Source organism: Antechinus flavipes, chromosome 1, assembly GCF_016432865.1.
Source record: "Antechinus flavipes isolate AdamAnt ecotype Samford, QLD, Australia chromosome 1, AdamAnt_v2, whole genome shotgun sequence".
NCBI classification, from domain to species: Eukaryota; Metazoa; Chordata; class Mammalia; order Dasyuromorphia; family Dasyuridae; genus Antechinus; species Antechinus flavipes.
In genome coordinates, this window is record NC_067398.1 from 288,758,544 (window position 1) to 288,780,582 (window position 22,039).

The following is a 22,039-nucleotide window of genomic DNA, read 5'->3' on the forward strand; positions in this document are numbered from 1 at the left end:
TTGTTATATCAACCAGATTCCATTCTTATTCTTAGAAAATTAAGGATGTTATTGTTTTATTTTTGACATCAAAATGTCAGATAGATTACTTAAGAGTATATTGATGTCTCATTAGAAAGTAGTTTTAGGGGCAGCTAGGTGGTGCAGTGGATAGAGCACCAGCCCTTACTCCTGTACCTGAGTTCAAATCTGGCCTCAGACACTTAACAACTTCCTAGCTATGTAACCCTAGACAAGTCACTTAACTCCAATTGCCTCAGGAAAAAAAAAAAGAAAGTAGTTTTTAAGATCCAGATCTAACAAGTATTTATTAATCATTTCCTGTGTGTCAATATTATGTTGTACAGTCACTATCTTCATAAGATTTATCTGAAAAGAAGCATATATATTAATAAGTACAAAATATATGTGAACTGTACTGCTTGGAAAGATTTGTCCAACCCTTTGATTTTGAAGTAGAAGAAACATTATTTTTTGTTAACATAAGAAAATTGTACATGTACTTTAATGTATATGAAATGATTAATCATTGATGGGTATTGTCATGGATTTGGATCCATTTGTAACGTTTTGCAGCTATGTATATATAAACAATATATGCCCCAAATCAAATGGCCACCTGGAATTTTTTTTATATAAATATTCAGTAGAGTCAACATGATGCAGTAAAAAGAAGATTGGATTTGGAGGCAGAGAATCTCATTTTAAATCCAGGTATTGCCACTTACTGAGTGATCTTAGGCTGAAATGTAATTCACTCATTTCTTAGTACAATGTACAATAAAGTGCTTGACAAACATTACTTCTTAGGACCCTCCTATCTCTGAATCTATGGTCTTAACAATCTAAGGCTCAATGTTTGGTTAAATAGAATTGTGATTATGCCTTCAGTTTATTTTGTGCCTTCAGTCTTTCAGAATCTGTTATTTTCTAAGGAGAAAAAGGTTAAAAACAGGAAATAGTATATTTAATGTCTGATCTCAAGTATATTTATTTATATTTAATTTTTTCTAACTTTATTTTCTCCTCCCTATTAGCCTCAAGTAGTTTGAATTGTTTATGTATTTTAAATATACCTGACACATAATAATTGTTGATATATTTGATATATTTTCAAATAGGATACAGAAACAGAGTCACACAACTAATACATATCTGAAGTTGGATTTGATTTGATCATAGCAATTTGGTTTGAAATCATGAAACAAATATGTTTATACACATATAAAAAAAATTTTCCTGAACTTTAATTTTATTAGTACAGGGAACGGTAAAGATAGAACAAATATTTGGCAAATAGGTTGAAAAAAAAGAAAAAGTACTGGGTGTCTGAAAGAACTGAGTTTGACACTAGCAGCTACAATGGGCATGTCACAATCTTAGTTTTGATTTCCTCAGTCCTCAAAAGAGAATAATAGTAGTACCTAAACTCATAAGATTGTTATAAGGCTCAAATGAGATAATATATACTAAACACTTTGTAAGCCTCAAAGTTCCATATAAATGCTAGCTACTAGGGGGAGGGGATGGGGAGAAGGAGGGGAAACATTGGAACAAAAAATTGTCAATGCTGTAAAATTACCCATGCATATAAAATGTAAAATAAAAAGCTATAATAATAAAAAAAATTATAATCTTAGAGAATAAATTAGGTAGAGATTTTTAACTTTGGATCTACTTTTTAAAATAGATATATTTGATCACTTTATTTCATTTTCCTCTTTATAATCTTATGTATTTTATTTCAAATATTTTAAAACATCATTGAGAAAGGGTTTAGAAGCTTGCTGTCAACTATGTCCACAATACAAGAAAGTTTAAGAACTTAAGGCCTAGAGCACTGAGAAGTTAATTGTGAGAAGAAATTAATCTGCCAAGAGTCAGAGGCAGTATGTGAGCCCAGATCTTCCTGGCTTCAAAGCCCACTATGTCTTGTACCATATTGTCTCCATAATTAAAAAAGGAAACTTTTTTTTTTTTGCCTTAGGAAAATGTCACTGCTCTTTTATTTACTTATTTTACTAATTGAGAAAGTTAAACAGATTAAATAAAACATGTATCCTTTATCTGAAAAAATACAATAAAATAAAATAAATGCTAGCTACTTACCCAGAGCACTGAGAATATAAATGACTTGCCCAAGGAATATTCAGATTTAATGGCTGAATCATACCAGTGTAACAAAAATGACCTTACTATTAAAATTTAATTTCTTTTCAATATTATAACAGTCAGTTGAGGGAAAAATATAATAATCAAGGGAAATGATGAAAAGAGATAAGAATGAAGGGAAATAATACTTCTAGATCTCAGATTATATTATAAAGCATCAGTCATCAAAACCATCTGGTATTGATTTAAAAATAGAGAGGTCAGTTGAACAAACTAGATAAGTGAGATTAAGAAACCATTAGAAGTCAATAAACTAGTTTTTGATTGTTACAACCGTGCTAGCACCCCAGGCACCCCAGAATCAGCCCGAGTCAGGATAAGCAAAAGTCCTTAGTCTTTATTCTTGGTCTTTAGGGGTAGAAGTGAAGGGGATAGAATCTCTGCAACTTTCTTCTTCTTCCTCCACCACAAAAAGTGACTCTGGCTCCTCTTATTCCACCCCTAGTCCCTCCTACAATTCTCTGTATACACCAATCATTGAGCCAGCACAGGATAGTGGGAAGGGCCATTTCCCAAGCACATGCCCATAGATTATTGTCCAATCAGTAGTTAGCCTCAAGTGCTCGGCTGTCCTGACCTCAGTGCATTGACTCAAGAGTTTCAGCCCTCTACATTTGATAAAGTAGAAAATGTTCATTGCTTAGGGAAAAACTCCTTATTTATTAAAAATTGGAAAGCAGTCACAGAAATTAGGCTTGAACCTAATTTCTTATGCTACAATATATTTGAAATGTATATGTGATTTTAATATTAAAGATTATACACCTCTCATGGTTGTGGAGAAATTGTAGAGAGCCAAAACTTTGGAGAAGTATACTTGAAACAAGGTGTTAACTCAGAGGAATTGATAAGACAGTGGTTGTCTAGTTTAGTGTGGTGATTAATAGTTATCTAGTTTAGTATGATTGATTTAATCCTACAACAAGATGTTAACTCAGTGGAATTAAGATAATGGTTCTCTAGTTTATCTGTACTTAGTAGTTAGTATAGCTCTACAAGTTGACACCTATTCTATAAGATTGATACCTATGAGGATGACCTTATAGTAGAGTATATAAGAGCTAAGAGATCTGGGAGGGAGACAGACTGGAAAATAAAGACTCTTGTCGTGGCTGTCCAGTTTCCTTCACTTCTCCACTGAGACAAGGGAGATTACATCTTTGATCAGCCTCTGGCAGCTCTCCTGCCTCCTACATTTCTCCACTGAAACCAAGTGGAGGAATTCCAGAGGGCCCCAGAAGCTGTCAAGTCTTCTTTCTCAAAGTGCATGAAGCAAGAGAGCCACCACAAAGCTGATCAAAGATGAAATCTCTGTGGCTGACTTTGTCCTCAGTTAAAGTACTCTATTACAAGTATATTTCTCCTGGAACTCTTTCTTTACAGGAAATGTATTTTTAACTAAACAAATAACAAAGGCAATTACAAAAGCTAAAGTAGTTAAATTTGATCACATGAGACTCACTACACAGACAACATTAATATATCTAGAAAAATAAGGAAAATGGTCAAATGGGAGGGCAGGCGGTCGATCAGATTTCTCTGAAAAAGGTTCACTATCCAAAATATATAAACTTAAAAGCCATTCCCCAATAGGCAAATGGCCAAAGGATACAAACAGACAGTTCTCAAAAGAAAGACAGCATATCCACAATTATATGAAAGAATGCTTAATATCACTAATAATAAGAAAAATGCAAAACAAAACCTCAAATTTTACCTCACATTTTTCAAATTAGCAAAAATGACAAAATATGGCCACAGTCATTGCTGGAGGGATTGTGGAAAAATAGGCTCACTAAATGCATTGTTGGGGTGGCTGTGGAATGGTATAACTATTTTGGAAAGCAATTTAGAATTGATGCAAGTAAAATTACTAGCATGTCTACATTAGAAACTCCATTGCTGAACTTATACCCCATGCTGAAATTATATATTTAAAAAGGCCCCGTATACTATAACATATTTGTAGCTTATTTACAACAATGTAAGTGAAAAGAATGGCATATCAAAAGTAAATGTAACATAATTATAAAGATCAAAGAAGGTTCAACTGTATAAGTTATAAAAAGATATCCTAAACCATTGTTTAACGTGTAAAGATAAAAAGTCCATAGGTGTTATATTTGTATATGTTTTCAAACTTTTTCAATGTTTGATTAATTGTGCTGACTTTTTTTCCCTCTCTAAAATTGTATTATTTATTATATGGGATGACTCTCAAAACTGTGGTAATGTGAGAAATAGGAAATATTAGTAAAAACTTTTATAAAGAAAAGGAATATTTAGCAGTTCTTCATTTCATTTAAGGTACATTTTTTCTCTCTCCAAGATTATAGTCAGTTTTTCTTGATAGGTTATTCTTCATTTTTTGCCTTTCAAAATACTGTTAAGTTTTATGTGATCTTGATGGTAGCTCCCTAGAATAATAAATATGAAATTTGGACTACTTAAAATATTATTTTGTCTTTAATCTGAAAACTCTGGATTTTAGTTATTCCTTCTGCTATTTTCATTTTGGGGTTCTTTCAGCAGATGGTTGATTCTTTTTTTTTTTTTTTGATCCATAGATTCTGTTCAGGACACTTTTTTTTTTTTCTTGAAACGGGGCTTTTTTTTTTAAGGGAATTGTGATTTTTAGGTACTCCATTTGTTGGAATCTTTACAAACTGCTTACTCATTAGAATTGATAGATTATTGATCTGCTCTTACAAGAAGATGTTTTGGGCCAGAACCTGAAACACAGGGTATTAAGTAGAACTAATTGATACAATGCTTGTGTTTGCACCTTTACTCATTGGAGTTCACACGTTTGGGAAATTTCAGGGTTTAGTATGAGATATCTGAATTCACACCTCCCTTGAAGCTCTTAGGGCCAGAGAGCATTATGGGAGAAAATCCATAACTCATAATCCCATTCACTCAGAAGAGTCATATATAAGCCAGTGAAGAGTGATTCATTTGAATATTTTCCACTTGGCTGGCTGGTGGCGGAAGAAGAGTTTTCAGAGGAAGAAGCTACAAGTCGAGAGTTCAGTGGAAGATTAAGAAGGCTCCTCTCAGAGGCACAGATTCATCTTCATCTCACACCACTGTGGTGGCTGGGCTCCTGCACTTCCCCCACTGAAACCAAGCTGGTCTGAAAGACTTGCCAGAAAGCTAGCCGAGCCCCAAGTGAAGGAGACAAGAGATTCCTTCCATCTTTGTGCTGGCTGGAGGCTGAAGAAAGCAAGAGGCAGAGGCTGAAGGACAAAACCTTTGGATTTGGAGACATTCGGAGGGAGCTCTTTGAACCAAGCAGAGAGAGAGAGAACTATTCTACTTATTTAAAAGAAGAAAAAGAAACACCACATTTTGGCACCCAACGTGGGGCATGATAGCAGCTGAGGTTACACCCAGAGAGACTTTAAAAATAAATAAATATAAGCAGACCCTCTTCCCCAAGCAGTTAATCTATCTAATTCCCTTCTATTCACCACTTTTGGGATTTCTCATCATCATCTGGTAATTACATTGGAGCTGTTTGCACTAGATACTGCCTTGTTGTCTTAAAAGGCCTGTATTCTCCCCAACTGTAATCCTGATTGCTTTTCTGTTGGTTGATGACATCAGTGTCCTGAATTTCTAAAGTCTCTCTGAGTGTAACCTCAGCTACTATCATGCCCCACTTGTCCTTGAATTGATACTTTGGAGCTGGGCCCTGCCTCTCATTCCTCTGGATCAACCTACATTCAGAGGTCCAGTGAAAGGCTCAATTACATTTTGGACATGGGGTTCTGGGTTTTCTCTCACCCTGTCTTCTCACTCTATCTCCATTTCTACATTGGGCTCTTAAATGTCCAACTTTTCCACACTGAAAACATCGACGAATTTCTCTAGAAGTTCCTTGCCATATTCATCATAGTTATTCATCAAATAAGCATTTGTGCCCACTGTGGCACAGCATCTTATGATCTCCTCTAACGGAGCATTTTTGTCTAGCCCCCATATAATTCTTTTGCAAACCTCATTGGCATTTTCCTTAGCCAAATGTCTAGTCATTATTTCTGTTGCTGCATTGTCTCCAATGGTTCTTATTACAGCTGTTTGCAAACGTCCCACAAAGTCTGCAAAAGCTTCATTGGGACCTTGCTCTATTTTTGTAAAAAGCTTTACTTCCATCTTGCTGTCCAGGGAGAGAATTCCAAGCTTTTATTGCAGCCTTAGAAATTTGCTCATACACTGTTATGAGATAATAAATCTGTTCTGAATTCTCTCTATACTGACCTTCACCAGTTAGTTGGTCAAAAGCTATTTGTCCAATAGCTCCTGTTTGCCTGTTGCATTGGGCTTGAATCCTACATAATTCATGAAATTCCGAAAGCCACAATAAATTTTGTCCAGGTTCTAGATATGTCTTAGCTATGGATTTCCAGTCAATTGGGGTTAAGATTTCATAAGACAAATTATCTAGTAACATCTTCACATAAGATGATGTAGCCCCATAAAGAGTGCAACCCTTTTTCAAATCTTGAATTTTTTCTAAATTAAAAGGAGTGTATTTTCTCTCTTTTTGACCTGAAGAGTCAAGCTTTTCAATCTCAGGATATGCATTTATAAAATCAGATATATCTTCTCCTTCATTTTTTGCTTTAATTAATGCCTCTTCTAATCTTGTTATATTCTTCTTTACAGGAGATGCTGATTGTGTTTCTGCCTCTCTCCCTCCCCCTTCTTCCACCACCCAGGAAGGGTTCATTGAGGGGGGAGGGTCATGAGATGTGGAATGACCTAATTCCTTCTGCTGTGAAGTATCATACTCAGAATTGTACTTAACTCCATTCTTATCTGATTCTTGCTCCTTTTCACTTAGTATAGTTGACACCTCTCCCTGCTGCTGTTTCTTCTTTTTCCTTATTTTAATACTTATAAAATTTCCTAAAGCTAATTGTATTAAATTATATGTATTAAGTATGTCTTTGGAAATTGAGCTAGGCCCATTTTTATTATAGAATTGACAAAGATCCTCTCCTACCAATTTCCATTTGTTTAGATCTAATTCCTTTTCCAGAGAGAAACAAGGACATATGTGCTTTACAGTTTGTAAAAGTTCAGTGATCTGCTGTAAAATTATTATTAAACCTTGGCTTTCCATAACTTTGACAATGCTCTCTAAACATTTTCCTTGAACAGAAACAGAAGGCTGTTTTCTAAACATCTGTCCCATCTTAGCTGAAATTCTACTTTAACTCTTAACAAAATTTCTTTGTTGCACTCTACCCTAATTTCTGGGTTGAAGAGTCTTTTCCACTGTGATCAGGATCACAGGCTTTTTCACTGGATCAGGATCTGAATCAGCCCCACGTTGGGCGCCAAAATGTTGGTGTTTTTGTTCTTCTTTAAAATAATAAGAATGGTTATTTCTGGGGTAGAGCAGGTTTCTCGGGGGGGGAGGGGTTCTGGAGGCAGTCTTAGTATCAGTTAAGAGTAAGAATCACCCAAAACGCAGCCAGGTGATAAAAGTTCAGATCTTTTACTGCCTCCACGATAGCCCGGTTAGCTTAGAGGCCTATCTCTATCCTTGGTTCTTAGAGCTCTTGCAGCTTTGTCCTTAGCTTTCTTCAGCCTCCAGCCAGCACAAAGATGGAATGAATCTCTTGTCTCCTTCAGTTGGGGCTCGGCTATCTTTCTGGCAAGTCTTTCAGACCAGATGGTCTCAGTGGGGGAAGTGCAGGAGCCCAGCCACCACCGTGGTGTGAAATGAAGATGAATCTGGTTGTGCCTCTGAGAGACCCTTTTCAATCTTCCGCTGAACTCTCGACTCGTAGCTTCTTCCTCTGAAAACTCTTCTTCCGCCACCAGCCAGCCAAGTGGAAAATATTCAAATGAATCACTCTTCACTGGCTTATATATGACTCTTCTGAGTGAATGGGATTATGAGTTATGGATTTTCTCCCATAATGCTCTCTGGCCCTAAGAGCTTCAAGGGAGATGTGAATTCAGATATCTCATACTAAACCCTGAAATTTCCCAAACGTGTGAACTCCAATGAGTAAAGGTGCAAACAAAGCATTGTATCAATTAGTTCTACTTAGTACCTTGTTTCAGGTTCTGGCCCAAAACATCTTCTTGTAAGAGCAGATCAATAATCTATCAACTCTAATGAGTTAGCAGTTTCTAAAGATTCCAACACCATTGATTCTTTTCTTTTTTTTTTAAATTTCATAGCTTTTTATTTACAAGTTATATGTATGGGTAATTTTACAACATTTTGTTCCAATTTTTCCCTTCCTTCCCCCCACCTCCTCCCTAGATGGCAGGGTGACCAGTAGATGTTAAATATATTAGAGTATAAATTAGATACACAATAAGTATAGTGACCAAACATGCTGTATAAAAAGAATCAGATTCTGAAATATTGTACAATTAGCCTGTGAAGGAAATCCAAAATACAGGCAGGCAAAAATATAGGGATTGAGAATTCAATGTAATGGTTCTTAGTCATCTTCCAGAGTTCTTTCTCTGGGTGTAACTGGTTCAGTTCATTACTGCTCCATTGGAACTGATTTGGTTCATCTCATTGCTGAAGATGGCCAGGTCCATCAAAATTGATCATCATATAGTATTGTTGTTGAAGTATATAAGGATCTCCTGGCCCTGCTCGTTTCACTCAGCATCAGTTCGTGTAAATCTCTCCAGGCCTTTCTGAAATCATCCTGTTGGTCCTTTCTTACTGAACAATAATATTCCATAATATTCATATATCACAATTTATTTAGCCATTCTCCAATTGATGGGCATCTATTCAGTTTCCAGTTTCTAGCCACTACAAAGAGGGCTGCCACAAACATTCGTGCACATACAGATCCCTTTCCCTTCTTTAGTATTTCTTTGGGATATAAGCCCAGTAGTAACACTGCTAGATCAAAAGGTATGCACAGTTTGATAACTTTTTGAGACTCCATTGATCCTTATATGAATCTTTTTAACCTGTCTTACAATTCAATTATGTACATAAGACAAGGAAATATATTCTTTTGTTTTTGTTTAGTTTTTTCCCAATCTTTTTGCTTTTGTTTTAATATTATTAGTCTCATTGCTGTGTTGCTTTCTTTTTGGCCCATTTCTATTTTTTTTTAGCATATCTACATGCAGTTTTCAAACTGTTTTGAACTGTTATTTGTCTTTATTATTTCTTCCCTAGCTGTCATTTCCTTAAAAATTATATTTTCTCTCTCTTTTTTCATTTCTTCCAGGAACTTTTGCAGTTTTGTTATTACTGTTTGTTGTTGAATTTTTTGTTTTTGTTTATCTTGGATAGTCATTGAGGCTTTATTTGAACTTGTGAATTTGTACTTTTCTTGGTTTATTTATTACCATGATATTTTCATATGTACACACACACACACACACACACACACATATATATATATACACACATAAATTATGTCTCAAGCTTCAATTTCTGGATTAATGCTTCGTGGTTGATTTAAATTTTGTTTCTTTCATTGCTCTTGTATTATGTATGGAAGCCTGCTTGGTCCTGGATATGGTGCTTAGGTTGAGATTTGCCTTTTGCATGAACTTCCGGGTCTTGGCTTATTCTTCTTTAGGAATCTCATTCATCTTCTAGTAGAACCAGCCAGCTGGGGAGCCAGCTCCAATGGGATTTTTTTCTTTATAGGGCTAACTTTAGACACCTGAAAAGGGATTAAAAAACAGTTTTCATGTGTAGCACATATAGCTTATTCATATGACCCTGAAAAAAGTAAATCCTCAGACAACTCCACAAGCCCATGATCTGTGGAGAAGAGAAGCTCCACATTGGCTCATTTGGACTACAAAGATATTAACTATAGCCCTGGTGACCTGTTCAGCTGCTATTTGAACTTCTCTTGCAGCTTCCCTTATTTTTCAGTAGAAAGAATTCACCCAATTGAGAATAACAATAGGGTAAGTCTGCAGCTTTCTTACCTTTGGTTCCCAAGTCTCCATCTCACTGCTATTCTCATTTTCCTGTCTTATGGGTTCAGTCTCAGTTTATTGCAGTTGAAGCCTTAGAATTGAAAATTCTACCTCCTCTCCTCATCACCATCAATAGATTTCCTTTTTTTCTTGCCAGCTCCATTATTCTTTGTATTGTTCTCAAAAGCCAAGAACCCTGACATTGGTTGTTAAATATGCTAGGCTGGTTTATTTTCAGGTTTATTATGCTAGTAGTCCAGTTTCCTTTTTTTTTTTTTTTTTTTTTTTTTTCATTTTCTCCCAGTTTTTTGTAAAAACTTTTAAATAGTCATTTATAAAACTTTTAAGTTCCACATTCTCTCTTCTTTTTCCTTCTGTCTTCCTCATTGAGAACGCAAGCACATCCCTCAGACTTGTTGAAAATACTATTGCTGCGAGATTGTTGAATTGCTAAGAATAGTTATGTCATTCACAACTGATCATCTTAAAATATTGCTGTTATTTTATACATAATACATTTCACTTTGCAGCAGCTTAAGGAAATCTTTGTAGATTCTTCTGAGCATGATGCTCATCATTTCTTATTATAGCACAGTAGTGTTCTATCATAATCACATATCTAGTTTATTCAATCATTCCCCAATTGATTATCATCCCCTCAATTTCCAATTATTTGCTCTCAGAAATGAGCCATTATAAACATTTTTTTTTAAAAGATACATGTCCTTTCCTTTTTGTTTTTTATCTCTTTTGGGATGCAGATCTAGTAGTATTGCTAGATCAAAGAATATGCATGGTTTCATAGGACTTTGGGCATAGTTCCAAATTGGACTATAGAATGCTTGAATCACTTCACCAACAGCACATTAGTGTCTTATTTTCCCCCACATCCTTGCCACCATTTGTCATTTTCCTTTTCTGTCCTGTTAGCCAATCTAATGAATATGTGGTAGTACTTCAGATTTGTCTTAATTCACATTTTTACAGTCAGTAGTGAATTAAAGCATTTTTTCCATATGGTCCTAAGATAACTATGATTACTTCATCTGAAAATTGTTCATATCTTTTGATCATTTATCAATTGGGAAATGGCTCTTAATTTTATATATTTGACTCAGTTCTCTATGTGTTTGAGAAATGAGATTTTTATTGAAGAAACATGCTTCAATTTTTTTTTTTTTTTTACAATTACTTTGCTAATTGTTTCCCCCCCTGTTTATTACTCTGCTTTCACCCCGTCCCTCCTAGGTAGCATTTTGCTCTGACTACTCCCCTCTACCAATCTGCACTCCCCTTTTATTACCCCTTATCCCCTTCTCCTCCTACTATTCTATAGAGTAGGATAGATTTCTATTGTATATGCTTGTTGCTACCTCTTTGAGCCAGTTTTTATAAAATCAAGGTTCATTGACTCATTCTTACCTCCTCCTTTCTCCTTTTCCCTGTCTCCCAGTATCCTCCACTTTCACCCCTTAATTTCTCCTTTTTAGATGTTACATTTTCACATTCAGCTAACACTTATCTCTATATACTCCCTCTAACTGCCCTAATATTGAGAAAGTTCTTATGGTTACAAATAATTATTTTCCCTTGTAGGAATGCAAATAGTCCAAACTCATTAAGTCCCTTATGATTTCCCTTTCCTATTTTCTTTGTTTTGCTTCTCTAGAATCTTGTATTTAAAATTAAATTTTCTTTTCAGCTCTGGTCTTTTCATGAAGAATACTTGAAAGTGCTTTATTTCATTTAATGTTTATTTTTTCCTTTGAAGGATTATACTGTTAATGTAGTATTCTTTTCCCTACCTTCAAAAATCGGTATACTTCTTCATAGAATAGAAATAGAATACCAGTTATATAACAACAATAAAAGCTCACCTTATTCTAAATTTTATACCTTACAATGAGATCTTCTCAACAACCCTTAAAACAGATAGTATTATTCCTCTTTTACAGATGAGTCAGTCAGATTTTAAGAGGAGAATGAAATTTATTTTTACTAGAGACTAAAAATGTTTGCTTGCTTTAAAGGGTCTTTAAGTTGCTAGTTTGTTTTGACTCTGAGCACAGTGTTTTACACATAGTAAGTATTTAGGAAATGTTTGAATGGCTAAGGAAAATATTCTTACATAGTACCATAATCTGAATTATGACCTGTGTATCTAGCAACATACACTTTTACTTTTTTGTGTACATAATTTAATTCCTTGTAATTCCCAAAATATACACATTACATGCTTCTGTTAAAGTGTGTGTGTGTGTGTGTGTGTAAGGTAAGGAACTTTTCATATATTTAAAAAACTTTTTATTACACTCTCCATATTCATATATTGGCTTTATTTATGTTTTTCTTTTTTAGTACTTATGGATTAAAAGTAGTAGGTGAATCATTTTCACCAGCCTTTCACTTACAACTAGAGGAGAGCACAGGATCTCGAGAGAATGATATCAAGTTACTTCAGAGAATAGTAGATCAAGTAAGTTTCTTTAGTTATTACTCTGTATGAAAAAAGGGATCCTTTTATGAAGCTTTTATTAGTTGTAATTAGTGTGCATAATTATAATTCTCTTTTTAAAGAAAGAGAAAAATAACAATATTTTTTATTCTATATGCATAGTTAAAAAGGAATCTTTTCTTTAATTGTTTTTAAATTTACCATATGGATATAAAGTTATCATTAATTATAATTTAGTTAATAAAAGAACATGGTTGCTTGGGAAAATATAAATATAGTGAATATTTCTGAGATAAATTAACTTTACAGAATCTCAAAGCTGGAAGATGGATCATAGACATCATCTATTAAACTTATTTTGAAACAAGAATGCTGCTCCAAGAAATATAGTGGCTAAATTCCAGAACTATCAGACAAAGGAAAAAAATACTACAAGATGCTAGAAAGAATCAATTCAAATATAGAGGAGCCACAATAAAGATAACTCAGGATCTAGCAGGATCCACATTAAAGGATTGAAGGGCCTGGAATCTGATATTCCAAAAGGCTAAGGAATTTGTTATGCAGCTAAAAATAACTTACCCAGCCAAAGTGAGCATCTTTTTCTAGGGAAGAAGATGGATGTTCAGTGAAATAAGTGATTTTCATCTATTTCTGATGAAAAAACTGGAACTAAACAAAAAGTTTGATCTACAAATACAGAACTCAAGAGAAACCTAAAAAGTTAAAAAGAAATCCTGGGAACTATATTTCTGTTATAAAGATATATAAAAGACACATGTATACTTTGTTCTAGAAACTAGAGGTGGAAAGGAAATTGTACCAGAAAAAGGGTAAAGTGGGGATACTACATTTCATGAAGAGGCAAAAGAAACCTATTATATCAAAGAAAGAAAGGAGGGGGATTAACATAGTGTGTGTCCTACTCTCATCAGAATTGGTTTAAAGAGGAAAATATTAGACATATTCGATTTATGGTGAAACTTCTCCCACCTCATTGAAAAGTGGGAGGGGAAAAATTAAAAGGGAAGGAGTAAGCTAAGCAGAAAGGACAGAAATTGTGAGGAAAAGGGGTAAGATAGGGGAGGAATTTTAAGGTGGGGGAGGGATACTAAAAAGGGAGGGCTGTGAAAAGCAAGTGGTACTCACAAGTTTAATACTGGGGAGGGGGGTAAGGAGGAAGGAAAGGAGAAAAGCATAAGCAGGAGTTCACAAGATGGCAAGTAATACAGAATTGGTAATTTTAACCATAAATGTGAATGGGGTAAACTCCCCCATAAAGAGGAAGCGGTTAGCAGACTGTATTAAAAGCCAGAATCCTACAGTATGTTGTTTACAGGAAACACACTTGAAGCAGGGTAATACATACAGAGTAAAGGGAAAAGGTTGGAGCAGAATCTGCTATGCTTCAGGTGAAGTCAAAAAAGCAAAGGTAGCCATCCTCATCTCAGATCAAGCAAAAGCAAAAATTGATCTAATTAAAAGAGATAAGAAAGGGCTCTATATCTTGCTAAAGGGTAGCATAGATACTGAAACAATGTCAATATTAAACATATATGCACCAAGTGGTGTAGCATCTAAATTCTTAAAGAGAAATTAAGAGAGCTGCAAGAAGAAATAGACAGCAAAACTATAATAGTGGGAGATCTCAAACTTGCACTCTCAGAATTAGATAAATCAAACCACAAAATAAATAAGAAAGAAGTCAGAGGTAAATAAAATACTAGAAAACTGAGGTATTATAGATCTTTGAAGAAAACTAAATGGAAACAGAAAGGTGTACACTTTCTTCTCAGCAGTTCATGGAACCTATACAAAAATTGACCATATATTAGGACATAAAAACCTCAAATTCAAATGCAGATAGGCAGAAATAGTAATTGCATCCTTTTCAGACCGCGATGCAATGAAAATTACATTCAATAAAAAGCCAGGGGAAAATACACCAAAAAATAATTGGAAACTAAATAATCTCATCCTAAAGAATGTTTGGGTGAAACAGCAAATCGTAGACATAATTAATAACTTCACCCAAGAAAATGACAATAATGAGATGTCATATCAAAATGTGTGTGATGAAGCCAAAGTGTGGTAATAAAGGGAAAATTTATATCTCTAGAGGACTACTTGATAAAATAGAGAAAGAGAAGGTCAATGAATTGGGCTTGCAACTAAAAATGCTAGAAAAGGAATAAATTAAAACCCCCCAGTCAAACACTAAACTTGAAATTCTAAAAATAAAAGGAGAGACCAATAAAATTGAAAGTATAAAAACTATTGAATTAATAAAACTAAGAGTTGGTTCTATGAAAAAACCAACAAAATAGATAAACTCTTAAGTGAACCTGATTTATAAAAGGAAAGAGGAAAATCAAATTGTTAGTCTTAAAAATGAAAAGGGAGAACTCGCTACCAATGAAGAGGAAATTAGAGCAATAATTAGGTGTTACTTTGCCCAGCTTTATGCCAATAAATTTGATAACTTAAATGAAATGGAAGAATACCTTCAAAAATATAACTTAGCCAGATTCACAGAGGAAGAAGTAAATCGGTTAAACAGTCCCATCTTAGAAAAAGAAATAGAACAAGCTATTAATCAACTCCGCACGAAAAAATCCCCAAAGACCAGATGGATTTACATGTGAATTCTACCAAATATTTAAAGAACAATTAACTCCAATGCTACATAAACTATTTGAAAAAATAGGGATTGAAGGAGTCCTACCAAACTCCTTTTACAACACAGACGTGGTACTGATACCTAAACCAAGTAGACTGAAAACAGAGAAAGAAAATTATAGACCAATCTCCCCAATGAATATTGATGCTAAAATCTTAAATAAAATATTAGCAAAAAGTTTACAGAAAATCATCCCCAGGATATACTATGACCAAGTAGGATTCATACCAGGAATGCAGGCCTGGTTCAATATTAGGAAAACTATTAGCATAATCAACTATATCAATAACCAAATTAACAAAAACCATATGATCATCTCAATAGATGCAGAAAAAACATTTAATAAAATCCAACATCCATTCCTAATAAAAACACTTGAGAGTATAGGAATAAATGGACTTTTCCTTAAAATAGTCAGGAGCATATATTTAAAACCATCAGTAAGCATCATATGCAATTGGGATAAACTGGAACCTTTCCCAGTAAGATCAGGAGTGAAACAAGGTTGCCCACTATCACCATTATTATTCAATATCAGATTAGAAATGCTAGCCTCAGCAATAAGAGTTGAGAAAGAGATTAAAGGAATTAGAGTAGGCAATGAGGAAACCAAACTATCACTCTTTGCAGATGATATAATGGTATACCTAGAGAACCCCAGAGATTCTACTAAAAAGCTATTGGAAATAATTCATAACTTTAGCAAAGTTGCAGGATACAAAATAAATCCCCATAAATCCTCAGCATTTTTATACATCACCAACAAAATCCAACAGCAAGAGATACAAAGAGAAATTCCATTCAAAATAATTGTCGATAGCATAAAATATTTGGGAATCTGTCTACCAAAGGAAAGTCAGGAATTTTATGAGCAAAATTACAAAACACTAAATGCTTAAAATTTAAAATACTCTCTAGCAAATACAAATACACTCACACACACATACACACACACACACACACACACACACACACACACACACACACATATATATATATATATATATTACACACATTTCAGCTAAAGAATAATATTTATGGTGGTCACTAGGGTTAAAGTTATGGGCATCATCTAAAATCAATCAAATATCCTTTAGCTATATTTTTCGCCTTGCTTTTCCAACACTAGATTTTGCCCATTTTGTTTGCTCACAGTCTCTTCAATGATGTTTAGTTTTTGTTTTGTTTTTTTCCCAGCCTCTAATTGGAGAAATAAGTTAAGACTGCTATTGAGGTGTTAAAAAATTTCACTGTATCTTAATATTTTAATTAAATCTGTTTTTTCTTTTTTTCTTTAGTGCATGAACAGAAATATTGCATTAACTCAGGCACACTACTTGGAAAAAGAAGAAAAAAACCTCCCTCTTCCTAGGTTGGTAGAAATCCAAATCTCCTTCCATTTTCCCCTCAACTTATTTTATAGCTTGCCTGTGGATAAAGACCATGTATGTCTTGAATTGTTTCTAAAAAATTGCTTCATGAAAGAACTTATTTTGTTAATGTGGAAGTATAGTATAAATCTCAAATTGGTATTTCTAATTTGTAAGAACAAAGCACCCCAGGTTTCACAGTCTTTATAAGAATATTCACTAAAAAGAAATTAACTCTGAATTCATCCACATCCAGAAAGAGAACTATGTAGACTGAATGTGGATTGAAGCACAGTATTTTCACCTTTTTTTTTTTTTTATTAGTTTCTTCCTTTTGGCCTCGTTTTTCTTGCACAATATGACAAGTATGAAAATAAGTTTGAAAGAATTGCCATATTTAAACAGTGTCAGATTGCATGCTATCTTGGAGAGGGAGGAGGTAAGGAAAGGAAGGAGAAAAATCTGTAACAAAATAGTCTTACAGAGAAGTGAATGTTGAAAATTGTTTATACATGTATATGGAAAATAAAATAATATTGAAATTTTTTAAATAAAATAAAAATTTAAAAAGAAGTTAATTCTGTGTTTGGGAGGAGTACTAAAAACACCCCAAAAGTAAACTGAAAAGACCTGGTAAAATACAAGTAAAAAGAATTACAGAGGAGCAAGAATGAACAAGGATTACACAAATTATTTCATTGACATTTTTTAAATTGAGCAGATTAATAATTTAAACTAAGGTAAATGGGATGCCACTTTAAATGATGATGCTCTCAAGAAAAAATTTTCCAGTCTATTTTTCAGCACAAGTTGAGAATTTCTGTCTTAGAGTATGTTATATCAAATGAATAGACTAATAAACTTGACTAAACAAGAGTTTGCAGGTAAAAGTGGAAAATCAAGCTCTGGAAGTATAACAAGTGGTTCAATTTTCACTCTACCTGACAGGAATTAGTTGTGTTAGCTAGAAACTTTAGCAAAAGAAATATGTAATAAATTAGGAATTTGTGGTAATACTTTCTTTTGAAAAACAATAACAAAATGTTCCCTAAAATCATTTTTCTCACAGCATTAGAATTGTGGTGACAGTAGAACAAACTGAAAAAGAACTAGAGAAAGCTGCATCTACAATCAAAGAAGCTGCACAGTCCATCCTGAATTAGACATCATCAGTGGACTTGACGTGTTCCAAAAAGATGCATCATCTACATACTAGTCTGTGGTATGGGGACATCTCAGAGAATTCAAACTCTTTTTATGAGATAGCTATCCTTTGAAAAAGAGTTTACAATTGTTTACATGAATCATTCTGTAGAGGTACAGTCAAAAAATATGAATGTAAGAGGAATGGTTTAACATATACACACCCCTTTCTCATTATCCTCACGCACTCCAGTCTCTCCATAAAGTACCAAGAACAGTTCTGTCTGAGAAAAACTCAGTATATCTGAACAGAATTTGAAGTGTATAATGAGGATTTTCATTATACCATATTTTTAATATTCATTTTCCATTTTAAAATGATCCTTAAGTATTTTTCCTTCCAAAATTTAAAGTTCTTTAAGCAGTCTTTGGTCCCTAAGATTACAAAAAGTGATTTAATGAAACTTTAAGGAACAGTTATACATACATGAAACTTACTAATTATTATAGTTCAACTCCACTTTTTCACAGTCCTTAATCTTGTCATGCTAAATGATAGATAACATCTTAAGGAAACTATATTTTTTGCTATTGCTATGAACTTTTCATTTTAATATACTGTGCTCTGAAATTTTTTGTTACACACTAAATATATTGATGTTTAAGTGTCTCTGATAGAAAAAAATGTTCTTACTCCATATTTCTTGCTTTCTAAGGTAGGAAAGTTTAAATCAATTTATTTAATCTTTTATCTTTACATATATTATGCCTTGATTTCTGATCTATTTTTGGTAAGAGATTGTTATGATTATTCAAAAATTTAAATTATGGCCTTTGTGTGTTTTAGGATGTTTTAAACATATTTGTTGGGTTTTGTATCATGGGTTCATATAGAGAGATATTAAGTTAAAGATTTTCTCTGTGTAAGAGTTCACGAGATAGTCTTGCTTATTGCTTTTATATCTAAAATCCGTGTAGATAATATAAAAGCTCTACAATAAAATTTTTAAGCTATATTTTAATTGTTTTCCCTTTAACAATCAAAATTCTGTCATTGTTTTCAATAAATGCAAATAATACATAGGTGTTATGTGGATCATTTCTTCCTTATGGGTACTAATGATTTAAACTATTCATTTTTGATAACAGTAAAAGTTTGTTAAAAATATGTTGGAAAATGCTTTGTGTTTTGCCTAAGGAGTTTTACTGATGGTTGCTACTTCAGTGATTACTGTACTGAGTGGGGATGAGCCATATTTTGGATTGGATTGGGGTTTTTTATTTGTTTGTTCTGAGGAGGAAACAACAGTTAAGTGACTTGCCCAGGGTCACACAGCTAGTAAGTATGAGAGACCAAATTTGAAGTCAGATCTTTATGTCTTCAGGGCTGTGGTTCTATCTGCCATGCTACCAAGCTGTCTCTAGGGATGGGTTTTAGTTAAAAACAAAATTAGAAATATTCCTTATATTTTTCTCCCCAACTTCAGAAAAATCTTCTTTGGTTCTAAATTTTTATGTGCATATTATTTTGTTGTTTTTATTAGGTATTTCAACTTCACCAGTTTTCTTTTTTTTTTTTTTATCCTCTTTTCATCCCATTGTTCCCTCTTCATCCCTCCCCACAAAAGTATAAGATCTAAGATTGTTGCTTTGAGATCCTATCTGCTTTAAACTTGGATCACTACTGACTTAATAGTGAACTAATTTGGTAACTATCACACTGATTACATTTTATGATTATAAAATCAGGATGATGGGTTCTGTTTGTATGTTTTTTTTAATGGTTTATAAGGTCCTTTATGATTGATGAAAAGCATTATAAAGAAATTCATTATCTAAAATCCAAGTTCCTTTAAAGGCAGAAGAATTTTTTTTTTCTTTTAGATGTGTGATTTGCCTGTCTGGGACAAAAGGGTATGCAAGTATTAGAATTTTTAGATTCTTTTAGCTTATTCAAGCAATATTATATGTAAATTAGGTGTGTTCTAAAAATTATACCTTTGAATTATTTTAAGCTGTACCAAAATCTTTTAGAAGCTTTAGGAAATACTATTGATAGTTGACAGTCATGGAGAAGACCTTAGCATCAAATTCTATTGGTTTGTACCCAGCTAAATGAAGGCTTAGATATGATCGGTAACCTGTTGCTTAGACCACATTGTCTTTCATAATCATACATTATTTTTTGCTGATTTTCTCTTACAATTCCTTTTGTTCTCAGTAATTTTCTTATATTTCATTTCTTGTTAAAATTGACTTTTTGGCCACTCCAGAATTTAACTAATAATTATCCTTTCTAGAAATGTTAACTGTGTACTAGGTACTGTGCTAAGTGTTAGAAAAAATACAAAGGTAAATAGAATACTGTCTTTTCACTCAGAATCTTTAAACTATTCAGGACTTGTATCATGGTTCAGAAAGCTCTTCATCCTCAAAAATCACAATAATCTTGTAATTCACAAACTCATACTTTGACACAGTGCTCCCCACCCTGAGGGTCTTATCTTTTATATATTTAAAGAGAGCAATCAAACTAGCTTTTGCTTCATTTTTCACCAGGCTGCTGTACTCATCTGAATTTCTCCATCATGATTGGCATATATGCTTCCCCTTCTGATTTCTAGCTTCCTTTTGTGTGTTGCTTGACTTATTAGAATGTGAGCTCTATGAAAGCAGAGACTATCTTTCTGTTTGTATATATATTTTCAAAACCTGGCATGTAGTGAGTATTTAATAAATGTTTGTTGACTGTTTAAAGAGTTAAGATATATATGCAGATAAAAATTCAAATTTTTAGAAAAAAGTCAGAATCTAAAGATTAATTTGTCTTTCTGGGCAAGTAAGCTGGCTGGACAAAAAAAAAAATGCCATGACAATACACATTGGTGTTCTTAAGCTTTTTGAAAAAAAATTAATTGAAGCACTCAAACTTGTGTTCTTGCTAAATGCTTCACCTTCCTTTGTAATGCCAGGAAAAACCGAGCAAGACAGAGATTAGAGACCAGTTCAATAGTTTATTAAATAGAGAGATATACTGGGACCAATGGATCCATGTTTGGTCCCAGGGCTGGACTATCATCTCAAAGAGTCCAGCACTTAAGTATCAGATGGCAAGCTTTTTATAGGATAACAAGAACAATGACATAATGGAGGAGGTACCTGGATGGGGATGATACAATGGAGGAGGTTACTGATATCCTAATGACATCTAAAATGAATAAACCTTTATCCTGTCAAACCTTAAGAAGGAATGTCTATAACCTAAAGATGTAAAACCTTTATCTCATTTACTATTTAAGAGGGAATGACTATAGCCTGGGATTTTGGGGCAGAGCCTGAGGTTATCTCATCAAACATTAAGAGGGAAAGTTATAACCTGAGGCAGAATAAATAGGACAATGGGGAAACTAGGTCAGGACATCAAAAGGGAACTTTGGCACAACAGCTTCTAGCTACAGACACAGAAGCTTCATTTATTTACAACATGAGGAAGATCTAGTGTTCTTCAATGACTCCTGCCTCTCTCAGTTATTTAGGAGAACACTCAACCTTCATGTCACTCTCCTCCTATAAAAATCTTTATTAGATCCCTTTTATATTTAAGATAAAAATGCAAGCTCTGCCAGTTTGATTTTTAAAGCCCTCCAAAAAGCTTTTCCAGATTTACTTCGCACTATATTTCAACAAAACTAGCCTTCTTAAACTATTCTTTTAGTCTCTCTATTCACATAGATCCTTAGCCTAGAACAGAATATTCACCTTTACCTCTTGAAACCTTGACCACCTTAAAGGCTCAGTTCAGTTGTCACTTCCTAAACTGTTGGCACTCTGCCTCCTCCAAAAACAAGTTACATTGCATTGAGACTGAAAGGAGATAAGTAGAACATATGTTATAGGTGGTGCCTGATTCAGGCTGATCTCCCAGTGATTTATGTCTGATAATGGAATGAAATTAAACAATGGCCATCTAATAGCCATACGGATAAAGTCTATTCAATAAGGGACAATGTTTAGCTTTAATAGATGCAGTCTTCCATATAGAAACTAGTCAGCAAGGTGGGACATGGTAACAGTATTGATAAAACTACTAAATCTGAATACCATTTAGATACTTTTTTTTTTTGCCCTTTTGTTGTCAGGAAGCCACATTATCATGGCCTGAGGCCACCAAGAAACAATGTCAGTGGCTGTGTGTTGGAGCCGTGCTTCTTTACCTTTTAAGGAAAGAGTTAGCCTTTTCTTACATAACAGGGGAAAGAAGTTGGGGTTGAGAAAAAG

At 33.8% G+C, this 22,039-nt stretch overlaps 1 protein-coding gene across 1 annotated transcript in view; it reads left to right on the plus strand.

The window, feature by feature from the left end:
* The window catches only part of SPTLC1 (serine palmitoyltransferase long chain base subunit 1), a 114,901-nt gene extending 96,057 nt beyond the window's left edge, over positions 1 to 18,844 (plus strand). Inside the window, exons 13-15 of the mRNA XM_051962391.1 lie at positions 12,472 to 12,589; positions 16,547 to 16,620; positions 17,688 to 18,844. Of these exons, the coding sequence (XP_051818351.1) occupies positions 12,472 to 12,589; positions 16,547 to 16,620; positions 17,688 to 17,781 (286 nt within the window). The 3' untranslated portion in view covers positions 17,782 to 18,844. The remainder of the gene's footprint in view (positions 1 to 12,471; positions 12,590 to 16,546; positions 16,621 to 17,687) is intronic.
* Positions 18,845 to 22,039: the final 3,195 nt, after the last annotated feature.